This window comes from Megalobrama amblycephala, linkage group LG2 (assembly GCF_018812025.1).
Source record: "Megalobrama amblycephala isolate DHTTF-2021 linkage group LG2, ASM1881202v1, whole genome shotgun sequence".
Lineage (NCBI taxonomy): Eukaryota > Metazoa > Chordata > Actinopteri > Cypriniformes > Xenocyprididae > Megalobrama > Megalobrama amblycephala.
In genome coordinates this window covers 272,501-286,190 of record NC_063045.1, presented here as the reverse complement: position 1 = coordinate 286,190, position 13,690 = coordinate 272,501, and the positions used below count along the sequence as shown (strand labels likewise).

General features: G+C 37.8%; 1 protein-coding gene across 1 annotated transcript in view; it reads right to left on the bottom strand.

The window, feature by feature from the left end:
• Positions 1-1,243: 1,243 nt before the first annotated feature.
• celsr2 (cadherin, EGF LAG seven-pass G-type receptor 2) overlaps positions 1,244-13,690 on the bottom strand; it is a 55,158-nt gene continuing 42,711 nt past the window's right edge. Inside the window, exons 13-33 of the mRNA XM_048181890.1 lie at positions 13,564-13,690; positions 13,361-13,481; positions 13,007-13,190; positions 12,829-12,930; positions 11,840-11,934; positions 11,556-11,765; positions 11,248-11,431; positions 10,687-11,005; positions 10,449-10,616; positions 9,317-9,443; positions 8,026-8,226; positions 7,665-7,952; positions 7,502-7,584; positions 7,290-7,416; positions 7,053-7,163; positions 6,778-6,905; positions 3,598-3,674; positions 3,324-3,485; positions 3,115-3,252; positions 2,833-3,037; positions 1,244-2,384 (exon numbers count right to left, since the gene is read on the bottom strand). The exon at positions 13,564-13,690 is cut by the window's right edge and continues 15 nt beyond it. Of these exons, the coding sequence (XP_048037847.1) occupies positions 2,378-2,384; positions 2,833-3,037; positions 3,115-3,252; positions 3,324-3,485; positions 3,598-3,674; positions 6,778-6,905; positions 7,053-7,163; positions 7,290-7,416; positions 7,502-7,584; positions 7,665-7,952; positions 8,026-8,226; positions 9,317-9,443; positions 10,449-10,616; positions 10,687-11,005; positions 11,248-11,431; positions 11,556-11,765; positions 11,840-11,934; positions 12,829-12,930; positions 13,007-13,190; positions 13,361-13,481; positions 13,564-13,690 (3,164 nt within the window). The 3' untranslated portion in view covers positions 1,244-2,377. The remainder of the gene's footprint in view (positions 2,385-2,832; positions 3,038-3,114; positions 3,253-3,323; positions 3,486-3,597; positions 3,675-6,777; positions 6,906-7,052; positions 7,164-7,289; positions 7,417-7,501; positions 7,585-7,664; positions 7,953-8,025; positions 8,227-9,316; positions 9,444-10,448; positions 10,617-10,686; positions 11,006-11,247; positions 11,432-11,555; positions 11,766-11,839; positions 11,935-12,828; positions 12,931-13,006; positions 13,191-13,360; positions 13,482-13,563) is intronic.

Below are 13,690 nucleotides of genomic sequence, written 5' to 3'. Positions count from 1 at the left end.
TTGAGGAAAACTTTGTGAGAACGTAAAAATTGTGAGAGAAAAATTCGCAATTACGTTTATTTTTTTAGTCAAAATTGTCAGATAAAAATTCGCAGTTACACTTTTTACTCAATTGCGAGATGTAGTCACAATTGTGAGACAAAAATAAAAATTGTGAGAAAAGTTGCAATTATGTTTTTTATTTTTTAGTCATAATTGCGAGATATAGTCACAATTGTGAGGTAAAAAGTGACAATTACGTTTTTTTTTAGTCATAATTGCGAGATATAGTTGAAATTGTGAGGAAAAAAGTCAAAATTGTCAGATAAAAATTCGCAGTTACACTTTTTTATTCAATTGCGAGATGTAGTCACAATTGTGAGAGTCGTAATTGTGAGATAAAAAGTAACAATTACCTTTTTTAATTGTTTTAGTCACAATTGTGACATATAAGCTCACAATTATGAGTTTATAACTTGCAACTGCAAAATATAAATTCGTAGTTGAGGAAAAAGTCAGAATTGCGAGATAAAGTCGCAATAACCTTTTTTAATCGTTTTAGTCAGAATTGTGAAATACAAACTCGTAATTGTAAGAAAAAAGTCAATTGCGAAATATAAAGTTGCATTTACCTTTTATTTTTTCTCTCAGTTGTGAGAAAAATCTCAAAATTGCGAGGTTAAAAATTCGCAGTTACATTTTTTAGTCATAATTGCGAGAGCCACAATTGTGAGAAAAGTAAAAATTGTCAGATAAAAATTCACAGTTACACTTTTTACTCAATTGAGAGATATAGTCACAATTGTGAGACAAAAATAAAAATTGTGAGAAAAGTTGCAATTATGACTTTTTATTTTTTAGTCATAATTGTGAGAAAAAAAGTGATAATTTTAAGATAAAAAGTCATAATTACGTTTTTTTTAGCCATATTTGCGAGATATAGTTGAAATTGTGAGGAAAAAAGTCAAAATTGTCAGATAAAAATTCGCAGTTACACTTTTTACTCAATTGAGAGATAGTCACAATTGTGAGACAAAAATAAAAATTGTGAGAAAAGTTGCAATTATGTGTTTTTTGTGAGAAAAAAGTCGTAATTGTGAGATAAAAAGTAACAATTACCTTTTTTAATTGTTTTAGTCACAATTGTGACATATAATAATAGTAAACATAATTGCGAGATATAGTCACAATTGTGAGCCAAAAATAAAAATTGTGAGAAAAGTTGCAATTATGTTTTTTATTTTTTAGTCATAATTGTGAGATATAGTCACAATTGTGAGGAAAAAAGTGATAATTGTAAGATAAAAAGTCACAATTACGTTTTTTTTTAGTCATAATTGCGAGATATAGTTGAAATTGTGAGGAAAGAAGTCAAAATTGTCAGATAAAAATTCGCAGTTACACTTTTTGCGAGATGTAGTCACAATTGTGAGAAAAAGTCGTAATTGTGAGATAAAAAGTAACAATTACCTTTTTTAATTGTTTTAGTCACAATTGTGACAAGCTCACAATTATGAGTTTATAACTTAATATAAATTCGTAGTTGAGAAAAAAGTCAGAATTGCGAGATAAAGTCGCAATAACCTTTTTTAATCGTTTTAGTCAGAATTGCGAGATACAAACTCGTAATTGTAAGAAAAAAGTCAATCGCGAAATATAAAGTTGCATTTACCTTTTTTTATTTTTTCTCTCAGTTGTGAGAAAAATCTCAAAATTGCGAGGTAAAAATTCGCAGTTACGTTTTTTTATTTCGTGGCAGAACCAGGCTTCCATATGGACGGGTTAGAGGCGGATCTATCAGCATGTGTTTTTGCGTGACGTGTTAGAGGTCTGTACAGCACTGCGACAAATGTTTAAATTTACATCTGAGACCATTGCTAATCTATAAAATACAAAGGTTTTCATTCAAAAGGTTTTAAACGTGAGTCTTTTTAAAAGTTTGTATAAAAATGTCCCCAAAATTTACAAAAAAAACAAGTATCAAAAGTTTTGTTCTCCTCCAGTGGTACGAAATGAAGGCTGTGCTGGTGGAGAAGGCATCGGTCAGCAGTTCAAGGCTTGAATCAGGAATCGTCGCTCTTCCCGTGATTCGCTCCTTCATTTCTCTCTCATGCAGCAGCAGCAGCTCAGTCCAGCAGTCCTTTAGCTTCATGTAGGAAATTCCCTGATATTTTCACTCATTTACAAAAAGTCAGTGTTGTTTCGATGTGGCCAGAGGACGAAAGAAATAAAAAAGTGCTTCACTTCAAGTATGTAAACAAAAACGTGAAAACGGCAGATTCTCTTCAGCGTTTGGCACGGAGGATCAGATCGGCTGTCGTGTGAAATGTAGGAAAACTCAAATGGAGGGTAAGAAACAGGAAGATTGTTCTTCGCCTCTTCATTCCCTCGTCGCTCGTCAGCATCTGCAAAGAAATACGTGAAGCGTTTCTGATTCGTGGTCGCTATATGATGTCAGGTGATCAATAAAGAAAAGGAAAAGTCAAAATGCAAACGTAACTATACAGAGCCCCGCACATGACATGCAGACAAAATATATCTAATTCCTTCTCTCGTTTTAGTAAATCGCGGCCACGTTGAACTAATTCGTTCCTTCGTAAAATGTGCTGACGTATTATTATTATTTGTGGCCACGATATACATCATTTTTTCTCGCATGTCATGTTAGGGGCTTCGTAATAAAGCAAATCTCAACTATGATTTTTTTTAAATGTAGTCGCAATATGTAACTATATTATCGTCTATATACCACAGTACATTCAACTTTATTCGCACACAAGCGATAAATACTATATAGCAAATCTCATCCGCGAGATTGTTTATATCGTCGCAAAACATCAAACTATCACTCACTCAGATTCAGACGAGTCATTGTCGAGCGTTTTCGTCAGCCCGCTCACTGACGCCCCGTTCAGATGATCCCGCCTAGCCCCGCCCCCTCGGCTCTCGCTGGAGGAGGGGCCCCGTGAGGAGGCGGAGTCTCCGGACAGCTGGTTGTGTATGCGGTTGATGGCGTTCCTCTCGGCGATGGGCGACAGCTGCTTCTTCTTCAGGATTCCTGCGTGTCACGGTCACACGTTACAATATGCAATCGTCATTCGATTTGGACTAAAGGATGTTTGGGCTCGTTCAGACCTTTGTGTGGCTGCGCGCTGGTGTTCGGTAAACTGGGCAGCAGCAGCAGCAGGTTTTCCGTCCCAGGATCCTCTGGTTTGGACAGAGTCTCCACCTTCAGACGCTCGTCTGCCGCTCCGGTCTCGCCGTCCCACACATCTGACAGACAGAATGGACGTCAGACACGCGCTAACAGAACTGACGAATCACGTAAATCGCGTCTGTCGTACCGTGAGGTTTGATGGTGCCGCTGGTGGCCAGATTCTCCCAGCATTCCTCCTGCAGGAACTCGCCCTCGTCTTCCTCGCTGTCGGACGAGTGTGTGGACGCGTACGAGCCGCTCTGATCGTCCTCCAGCTCCGAGAGATCGCTGTCAGAGTCGGAGTCGTGATCTACACACACACACACACAGAGGTTACAGTGAGCTGACTGTAAGAAACACGTGTGTGTGTGTGTGTGTGTGTGTGTGTGTGTGTGTGTGTGTGTGTGTGTGTGTGTGTGTACCGTCCATCTGCTCTTTGTCTTGGAACAGTGTGTTGTGTTCACTCAGACTCAGGTGGCTGCTGGTCATATCGTCTCCACTGAAACAAAACAAGTTTTTAATGAGTCGTTTGTGTCTTGCTTTCCTATTAAAATATCAACAAATATTATCAGTTCATATAAATGTATTCAAGAAGCAACACCTTTAAAGAGCTCAAGCATTTAAAGTGGCAGACGACAAAACTGCAGCGCGCAAAATATAGTTTTCATTATAGTTATTATAGTTATCATCGTAGATATTACAGTTATCGTTATAGTTATCATTACATTTAATATAGTTGTCTTTATAGTTATTACATTTAATATAGTTATCGTTATAGTTATCATTACATTTAATATAGTTGTCTTTATAGTTATTACATTTAATATAGTTATCATTATAGTTATAGTTATCATTACATTATTATAGTTATCGTTATAGTTATTACATTTATTATAGTTATCGTTATAGTTATCATTACATTATTATAGTTATCGTTATAGTTATCGTTATAGTTATCATTACATTATTATAGTTATCGTTATAGTTATCATTACATTTAATATAGTTGTCGTTAGTTATTACATTTATTATAGTTATCGTTATAGTTATCATTACATTATATAGTTGTCGTTATAGATATCATTACATTTATTATAGTTATCGTTATAGTTATCATTACATTTAATATAGTTGTCGTTATAGTTATCATTACATTTAATATAGTTGTCGTCAGTTATCATTACATTTATTAGTTATCGTTATAGTTATCATTACATTTAATATAGTTGTCGTTAGTTATCATTACATTTATTAGTTATCGTTATAGCTATCATTACATTTATTATAGTTGTCGTTATAGACATCATTAAATTTATTATAGTTATCGTTATAGTTATCATTACATTTATTATAGTTATCGTTATAGATATCATTACATTATTATAGTTATCGTTATAGTTATCGTTATAGTTATCATTACATTATTATAGTTATCGTTATAGTTATCATTACATTTAATATAGTTGTCGTTAGTTATTACATTTATTATAGTTATCGTTATAGTTATCATTACATTATTATAGTTGTCGTTATAGTTATCATTACATTTAATATAGTTGTCGTTATAGTTATCATTACATTTAATATAGTTGTCGTTAGTTATCATTACATTTATTAGTTATCGTTATAGTTATCATTACATTTAATATAGTTGTCGTTATAGTTATCATTACATTTAATATAGTTGTCGTTAGTTATCATTACATTTATTAGTTATCGTTATAGTTATCATTACATTTAATATAGTTGTCGTTAGTTATCATTACATTTATTAGTTATCGTTATAGTTATCATTACATTTAATATAGTTGTCGTTAGTTATCATTACATTATTATAGTTGTCGTTATAGATATCATTACATTTATTATAGTTATCGTTATAGTTATCATTACATTTAATATAGTTGTCGTTATAGTTATCATTACATTTAATATAGTTGTCGTTAGTTATCATTACATTTATTAGTTATCGTTATAGTTATCATTACATTTAATATAGTTGTCGTTAGTTATCATTACATTTATTAGTTATCGTTATAGTTATCATTACATTTATTATAGTTGTCGTTATAGATATCATTACATTTATTATAGTTATCGTTATAGTTATCATTACATTATTATAGTTGTCGTTATAGTTATCATTACATTTATTATAGTTATCGTTATAGTTATCATTACATTTATATAGTTATCGTTATAGTTATCATTACATTTAATATAGTTGTCGTTAGTTATCATTACATTTATTAGTTATCGTTATAGTTATCATTACATTTAATATAGTTGTCGTTAGTTATCATTACATTTATTATAGTTATCGTTATAGTTATCATTACATTATTATAGTTATCGTTATAGTTATCATTACATTTATTATAGTTATCGTTATAGTTATCATTACATTTATTATAGTTATCGTTATAGTTATCATTACATTATTATAGTTATCGTTATAGTTATCGTTATAGTTATCATTACATTATTATAGTTATCGTTATAGTTATCATTACATTTAATATAGTTGTCGTTAGTTATCATTACATTTATTATAGTTATCGTTATAGTTATCATTACATTATTATAGTTATCGTTATAGTTATCATTACATTTATATAGTTATCGTTATAGTTATCATTACATTTAATATAGTTGTCGTTAGTTATCATTACATTTATTATAGTTATCGTTATAGTTATCATTACATTTATATAGTTATCGTTATAGTTATCATTACATTTAATATAGTTGTCGTTAGTTATCATTACATTTATTAGTTATCGTTATAGTTATCATTACATTTAATATAGTTGTCGTTAGTTATCATTACATTTATTAGTTATCGTTATAGTTATCATTACATTTAATATAGTTGTCGTTAGTTATCATTACATTATTATAGTTGTCGTTATAGATATCATTACATTTATTATAGTTGTCGTTATAGTTATCATTACATTTAATATAGTTGTCGTTATAGTTATCATTACATTTAATATAGTTGTCGTTAGTTATCATTACATTTATTAGTTATCGTTATAGTTATCATTACATTTAATATAGTTGTCGTTAGTTATCATTACATTTATTAGTTATCGTTATAGTTATCATTACATTATTATAGTTATCGTTATAGTTATCATTACATTTATTATAGTTATCGTTATAGTTATCATTACATTTATTATAGTTATCGTTATAGTTATCATTACATTTATTAGTTATCGTTATAGTTATCATTACATTTATTATAGTTGTCGTTATAGTTATCATTACATTTATTATAGTTGTCGTTATAGATTATCATTACATTTATTATAGTTATCGTTATAGTTATCGTTACATTATTATAGTTATCGTTATAGTTATCATTCCATTTAATATAATTATAGTTATGGTTATTATATTATCGTTACAGTTATTATAGTTATTATAGTTATCGTTATAGTTATCGTTACATTTGATATAGTTATCGTTACAATTATTATAGTTATTGCTATCATTATAGTTATCATTATAGTTATCAGTTACTATATTTATTGTTATATTTATCATTATAGTTATTATTTTCTTTATATGTGTGTGTGTGTGTGTGTGTGTACCGGAGGCTGAAGGGCATGTAGTTCTGGTGAGTTTTGCTGCTCTGGGTTCCGTTCAGTGACACACTCGACTCAGCGAACGGCAGGTGATACAGACGCCCGTCCACATAATTACTGTTACAGATGAACGCCTGACGGACAGACGAAGAGAGAGAGAGGATGAATATGTAAATGTAGCAGCACAGACAAATACAACTGATTGAGTATAATGTGATTTTCAATTATCTAGTGTTCAATCTGTAGTGTTTTTGTCAGGTGTAAATGTGTGTGTGACTCACAGATGGTTTGGATTTGATCATGTGATCAGGGCGTTTCTTGCTGCAGCAGTAGCGCATGGCGTCTCTGGCCTCTTTATTAAACACCACGCGGAAGAAGAAAATAAACGGGCCCTGAAAACACAAACACAAACACACGCGTGATCACATCAGAACAGAAGGGTAGGGGGTGTTGCTAGGGTATTCTGAGTGGTTGCTAAGCAGATTCACGTCTGATGACATCACTGCCGCTGCAGGTACCTGAACGCAGCTGAATCCTGCAAACAGATAGTGGAACAGGATCATGTCGCTGTTGACCGACAGCAGTGCCAGAAGACCCGTCACCGTCACCAGGAACAACACGGCACACGCCGACCGCAGACCCGCCCTACACACACACACACACACACACACGCTTTAACAAACACACACTACAAACACACACTTCAGGACTGAGTGTGAACGAGACTCACGCCGGCGCGTCTCTCTTCTCGCAGTTCTTCTGTCTGAGCGAACACGACGCTCTGGACGCCATGATGTACAGGAACACGTTCATCTGAGGGAGAAACAGACTCTGTCACTCAAACACTTTCAGCACACACAAGCAGAAGTGAGCAGAGCGACACAAACACTCACGGACACGACGAACGCGATGGGTCCCGCAAAACTCCATACGAGGGTGTCGTAGAGCGAGAGCCAGCAGAAGTCCGGGTTCCCGTAGCCCTCGGGATCCAGTCCCACCGCCAGCCCCGTGATGAAGGCCGGGACGCCCCAGCCGATCAGGTAGTAGAAGCGCATGGGGCCGTAGTTGATGTCGCGCAGCTCGCTCCGCATGCGGTAGACGTGCAGCCCCTCCAGGAACAGCCAGGAGAAGACGCACAGCCAGAAGAAGTGCAGCAGGATGGCCATCACCGTACACAGGAACTGCACAGAGACAAGCCGGAGTCACGCATGGTTCGACACGCTCACAGACAGACAGATGGGAAGGGTGTGTTACCGCGTTATCGGCCTGATTGATTCCCAGGATGAAGATGAGGTGGGCGATGAAGAGCGCGGCCGCCCCGTTGTTGACGATGCTGGTCTTGTTGCTGCTCGCGGCCCTCAGGCAGGTGAGGAAGACGATGGTGAGGAAGAGGAAGCCGAGCGTCACGCCCACTGAACTCCACGTGATCAGCTTCACCGGCAGGATCTCTCCGTTCTGAAGCACAGACACGCATTTGTTGCAGGGATTCTGGTTTCTCTGACTGAATGACTTCAACATGTTTATGTCCGTCTGCAGGGAAACTAAACGCCTGTTCTGTCAACCTGCAGCCCATTCCACACACTGTCCACAAAAAAAGGTGGTTTGGACTACAAAAAAAGGTTGTCACCAAATAAAGAAACTCAGTCTGACCTGAGGATACAACAAGACTAGATCTGGAAGTAAACAGGTCACTAGATTTGACAAGGTTAGTTCTAAGTGATTTCAAGGGTGTTGCTAAGTGGTTGTTAGGCAGTTGCTAGGGTGTTGCTAGGCAGTTGGTTGGGTTTGTGAGTGATTTCTTTGCTGTTGCTATGTGGTTGCTAAAAATATTGCTAAGGTGTTTTCAGAAGTTTCTTGGCAGTTGGTAGGGTGTTCTAGGTGGTTGCTAGGGTGTTACTAGGCAGTTGGTAGCATTTTGTAAATGGTTGTTAGGGTGTTGCTATGCAGTTGCTAAGATGTTCTCAGTCATTGCTAGGGTGTTTCTAGGCAGTTGGTAGGGTTTTCTCAGGTTTCAAGGCAGTTGCTAGGGTGTTCCAGGTGGTTACTGGGGTGTTACTTGACAGTTGGTAGCATCTAAGAGGTTGTTAGGGCATTGCTATGCAGTTGCTAAGGTGTTCTCAGTAGTCGCTATGGTGTTTCTATGCAGTTGGTAGTGGTTGCTAAGGCATTGCTATGTGGTTGGTATTGTATTTTATTGTTTCTTTATTTAACAGGGACATTGCTGTAACTGCATCAAATTAGCCAAAGGCTGTATTACATCTGTAGTCCCTGGACAGAGTGTTACACTAAAAATACAGCATAAATCAAGAAATACAATACCAGTTCCAAAGTAGTTTCTAGGGTGCTCTCAGTGGTTGCTTGGCTTTAATTATGGTTGCTAGGGTATTGCTAGGAAGTTGCTATGGCAACTATGAAGTTCATTACTATGAAGTTCTGGTTCATGTTCCTACATGGTTGCTAAGCTAATCTGAATGGTTGCCAGGGTGATAGACTTGGTTGTAAGCAGGTTATGGTTAGATTAGGTTTAGTTGTGTGTATGCGTCACCTCTCGACGTGAGATGTCCATGAGCACAGCAAAGCTGGTCATGTGATAACACTGGCAGCTGATGTGTGTGCTGTTCCTGAAGACCACCTCACAACCCTTGGAGGACCAGCCGCCCGGACCACCCGCACTGCACACACACACACACACACACACAACATCTTAGAATATTGACAAATTGTATAGAAAGTGGTTGATAAGAAGTTGCTAGGGTGTTCTGAGTTGCTATGTGATTGCTGAGCATATATGTATATGAGTATTTTTTGTGCAAGTACCCACAATCATTTAAGTATGAGTATTAATCATGCAAGTACTCACAACCACCATGTAAGTACTCACCATGTAAGTATATGAATATTAATCATGTAAGTACTCGCAATCATGTAAGTATATGAGTATTATTTGTGCAAGTACTCACAACCATGTAAGTAAATGAGTATTAATCATGTAAGTACTCACGATCATGTAAGTATATGAGTATTAATCATGTATGTTTATGAGTATTAATCATGTAAGTATATGAGTATTAATCATGTAAGTACTCACGATCATGTAAGTATATGAGTATTAATTATGTATGTTTATGAGTATTAATCATGTAAGTTTATGGGTATTAATCATGTAAGTGTATGAGTATTAATCATGTAAGTACTCACAATCATGTAAGTATATGAGTATTAATTATGTATGTTTATGAGTATTAATCATGTAAGTTTATGGGTATTAATCATGAAAGTATATGAGTTTTAATCATGTAAGTACTCACAATCATGTAAGTATATGAGTATTAATTATGTATGTTTATGAGTATTAATCATGTAAGTTTATGGGTATTAATCATGTAAGTGTATGAGTATTAATCATGTAAGTACTCACAATCATGTAAGTATATGAGTATTAATTATGTATGTTTATGAGTATTAATCATGTAAGTTTATGGGTATTAATCATGAAAGTATATGAGTTTTAATCATGTAAGTACTCACAATCATGTAAGTATATGAGTATTAATTATGTATGTTTATGAGTATTAATCATGTAAGTTTATGGGTATTAATCATGAAAGTATATGAGTTTTAATCATGTAAGTACTCACAATCATATAAGTATGAGTATTATTCGTGCAAGTACTCACACTATGGAGTGGTTCCAGAACACACAGATGGGTTTAGAGCGTTCCTCAGTGGTCACCAGGCGGAACTGCACCGTGATTGGTTTATCCAGCGTGTGCTGCAGTAACTCCTCGTTATCATGAACCGTTATACTGACCACAGGAGTGTTGATGACCGGACGCTTGGGAACCCTGAACACACACACACATTAGATCCAGTGAATCAGCGAGTGTCTCAGTCGTTCATCTGCTCCGCTCTCACCTCAGGCTCCTCTTGTCCGTGTCGTATCTCTCCGGCAGCAGTGCCGCCAGGCTGTGGAAGATGATCACGCTGGCGATGGCGTCCTGCTCGCGCTCGTCCGGGTGCCGTCTCTTCCGACTGGCCGTGTGGTTTCTGCCGGACTCTGGGATTGGCTCGCTGTGGTGCCGGTGACCTTTGCCCTCTGGGGCAGGGATGAAGACGGAGTCGGGAAGAGTGACGGCCGTCTCCAGGTCGAGTGGGCGTGGCCCGCGCAGAGACTGATACCGCGGCAGTTTGGCTCCGGCGAAATTCATCTTCTCCAAGCGATCGATGGAGATGACTGGAATTACACACCAGGAGTCCTTATACAATACCAGAACACTAAAACTATATCACTACCTTTGACAGATTTCAGTGAAATGTCATGATAAATCATATGTGACTTCAGAGAGCTAAGAGTCAGAGGGCGTGGCCTGTGGTTCTTTAGCCAATCAGTGGCCTGTAATTCTTTAGCCAATCAGAAACACTCGTTTTGTACACCTAGGTTTGCTGACAGGAGTGTGTGTGCATGCGTGTTCTGACCGATGTTGGGCGTGACGATGGTGAAGGGGCTCAGGTAGGTCTTCCTCATGTTCTGGGCGAGCGTGTTGGTGTACTCCTCGAACTGTCGCAGCAGTGTGGCTGTGCCGCCCTCCGTCTTCTGGATGAGCTCCCAGTGGCCGCGCGTGTCTGCCGACAGGATGGCACTGCCCACCTGCATCAGGTGCTGTGTCAGCGGCCAATCAGAGACAGAGAACAGTCATGGTGAAGATACTGCCGTCCAACAGCTGTCAGGCTACTATGTTTTAAAAAAAACTCGAGAGAAATGGTGCGTTAGCACTAAAGCGTACCTCGTTGAACAGCACGTCCTGTGTAGCGCTGAGGTTGAAGCCCTGCTGGTTGCTCTCGTGCTGCAGGATGGAGCGTGTCAGGTGATACGCCACCTTCACGTCGCTGCCGTAGAACTCTCTAGTGTTCTTTGTGGCGTTACGCAGCAGCGCCGCCGTCTGCTGAACGTTAGCGGAGTCCATCAGAGACGCGTTACGCGCCAAACGCTCTGACTGCGGACATGAACACACACGTGAGGACGTGCGGAGGACGCAGGAATGGTTGGTGTGTGGCGTGAGATTCTTACCAGCGTCTTGAGTTTACTGAAGCTCACGGACGTGCAGTTGAAGAGGTTCGGCGACAGCCAGCCCTTATGCTCGTCGCAGTGGCGGATCGCAGTTCCTGCGCGCAATCAAAAACACTTCAATTAAAAAACACCAACTAAACTAATTGTAATAGCTTACAGCTTTATTGATTCTTTTATAGATTTTCAAGTGCAGTTTTTATATGATTTTTCTAAACTGTAACTCAAAAGTATTGGCAGATTTACTTAATTTGGTGCTGTTCAGTCATTTTTGACCAAAAATGTTACATTTAGGTTTTTTTTAGAATTTTTTTGCTTCATTGGAATGGTCTGAAACTTGGTTAAAGGTTTTGGTACTTGCTATATGAACACAAAAACATCTTGGACATGATTCAAAAAGGTTAAATGGTTCTGATAATACAGTCACACTTGCGCTCCTCGCTGTCAAAAAGGAGTGCTTTGGAAATGAATGGGAAGTAAATTTCATCTAGTGGAAGCGTTTGGTACTGCGCCCAAACAAAATCTTACTGAAAGCTCATTTTTTGAGATATCAACCACAAATTTGGAACACAACTTGTTTACATTTATGGCTTTGATTTTCTCACAGTTTTAGAGTATAATGTGTTTTGGAAAATATATATTTCATATTAAACTTATAATTCTATAACTTTAAGTATACTTTTTTAAACTTCAGCAAAAATCTGTCAAGTGACATCTTTAAAAAGAGACCAAACTTCAGTCTGTTGCTCCAAAGATTTAAAAAAAGTTTAAGATGAATATTTCAATTTCAGGTCTATGATCAAAAAGTGAATAAATGGATTATACTGTAACTACTGCATAAATATAATTTAATAACACCCTAAAAATACAAAATCACATGCCAAAATTTTCACATAAACAGTTTGGTGTAATTGCGGCATCTAAGTTAGCAATAAAACGTAAAAATTAGGTTAAATTAACGCTGCGTATGTTAAATGCTGTTTCATTCCTACCGATGGATCCTTTCGGACACGAGACGGCGGCCGGTAAACCAAACTTGGTCCTCGGCCACCAGATTCCCGCTTCGATGGCCTGAGGACAGCTGTCGTAGATCACTGGAACACACAAACACATGTCACTGGAGGAATTCTGGGAAGGGACACGACAGTATGATGAGCGTAAGAGTCTGACCTTCACAGCCGCTGGACGAGACCTCGGCGAACGGGTTATCGCAGCGGTCACACTGGCGACCTATGACCCCCGGCTTACACTGACACTGACCGCTGTCCCGGTCACACGCGCGGGAGAACGAGCCCACGGCGTAACAGTCGCACAGCAGACACGCGTCGCTGGACGCATGCCGGAAGTGATTGTCCTGAGGAGAGAAACGACACGTAATGTCATCACCACTGCATGATGTGTGACGGTAATGACGTGTTTTCCAGTTTTGTAATGAAAGAAAACGTCTTTAATGGACGAATCACTTTAATGTATTTTATGATTTAATTGACAAATGATCATTTTAACGAATCTTCAGACAGCTACCTTGCAGCGACACGCTCCGCTGGTCTTGTTACAGTCGGCGTCGAATCCTTTAGCCGTGTCACAGTTACACGGACCACATGACTTATCGCCCCACCATCCGCGGGGACACGGCAGGTCCGTCCTGACACACACACACACACACACGCACACACATTAGTACACACGTCATCACAGCGTTGAGTGCGTCAGGAAACATTTCGTACTTTTTCTCGCAGTACTGGCCGAAGTAGCTGCTGGGACAGTTGCACGTGTATCCGTGGGCGGAGCTTGACTTCCTGCTGCATGATGATTGGTGCTCGCAGGGGTTCAGCGCACAGGCGTCGGTGCAGT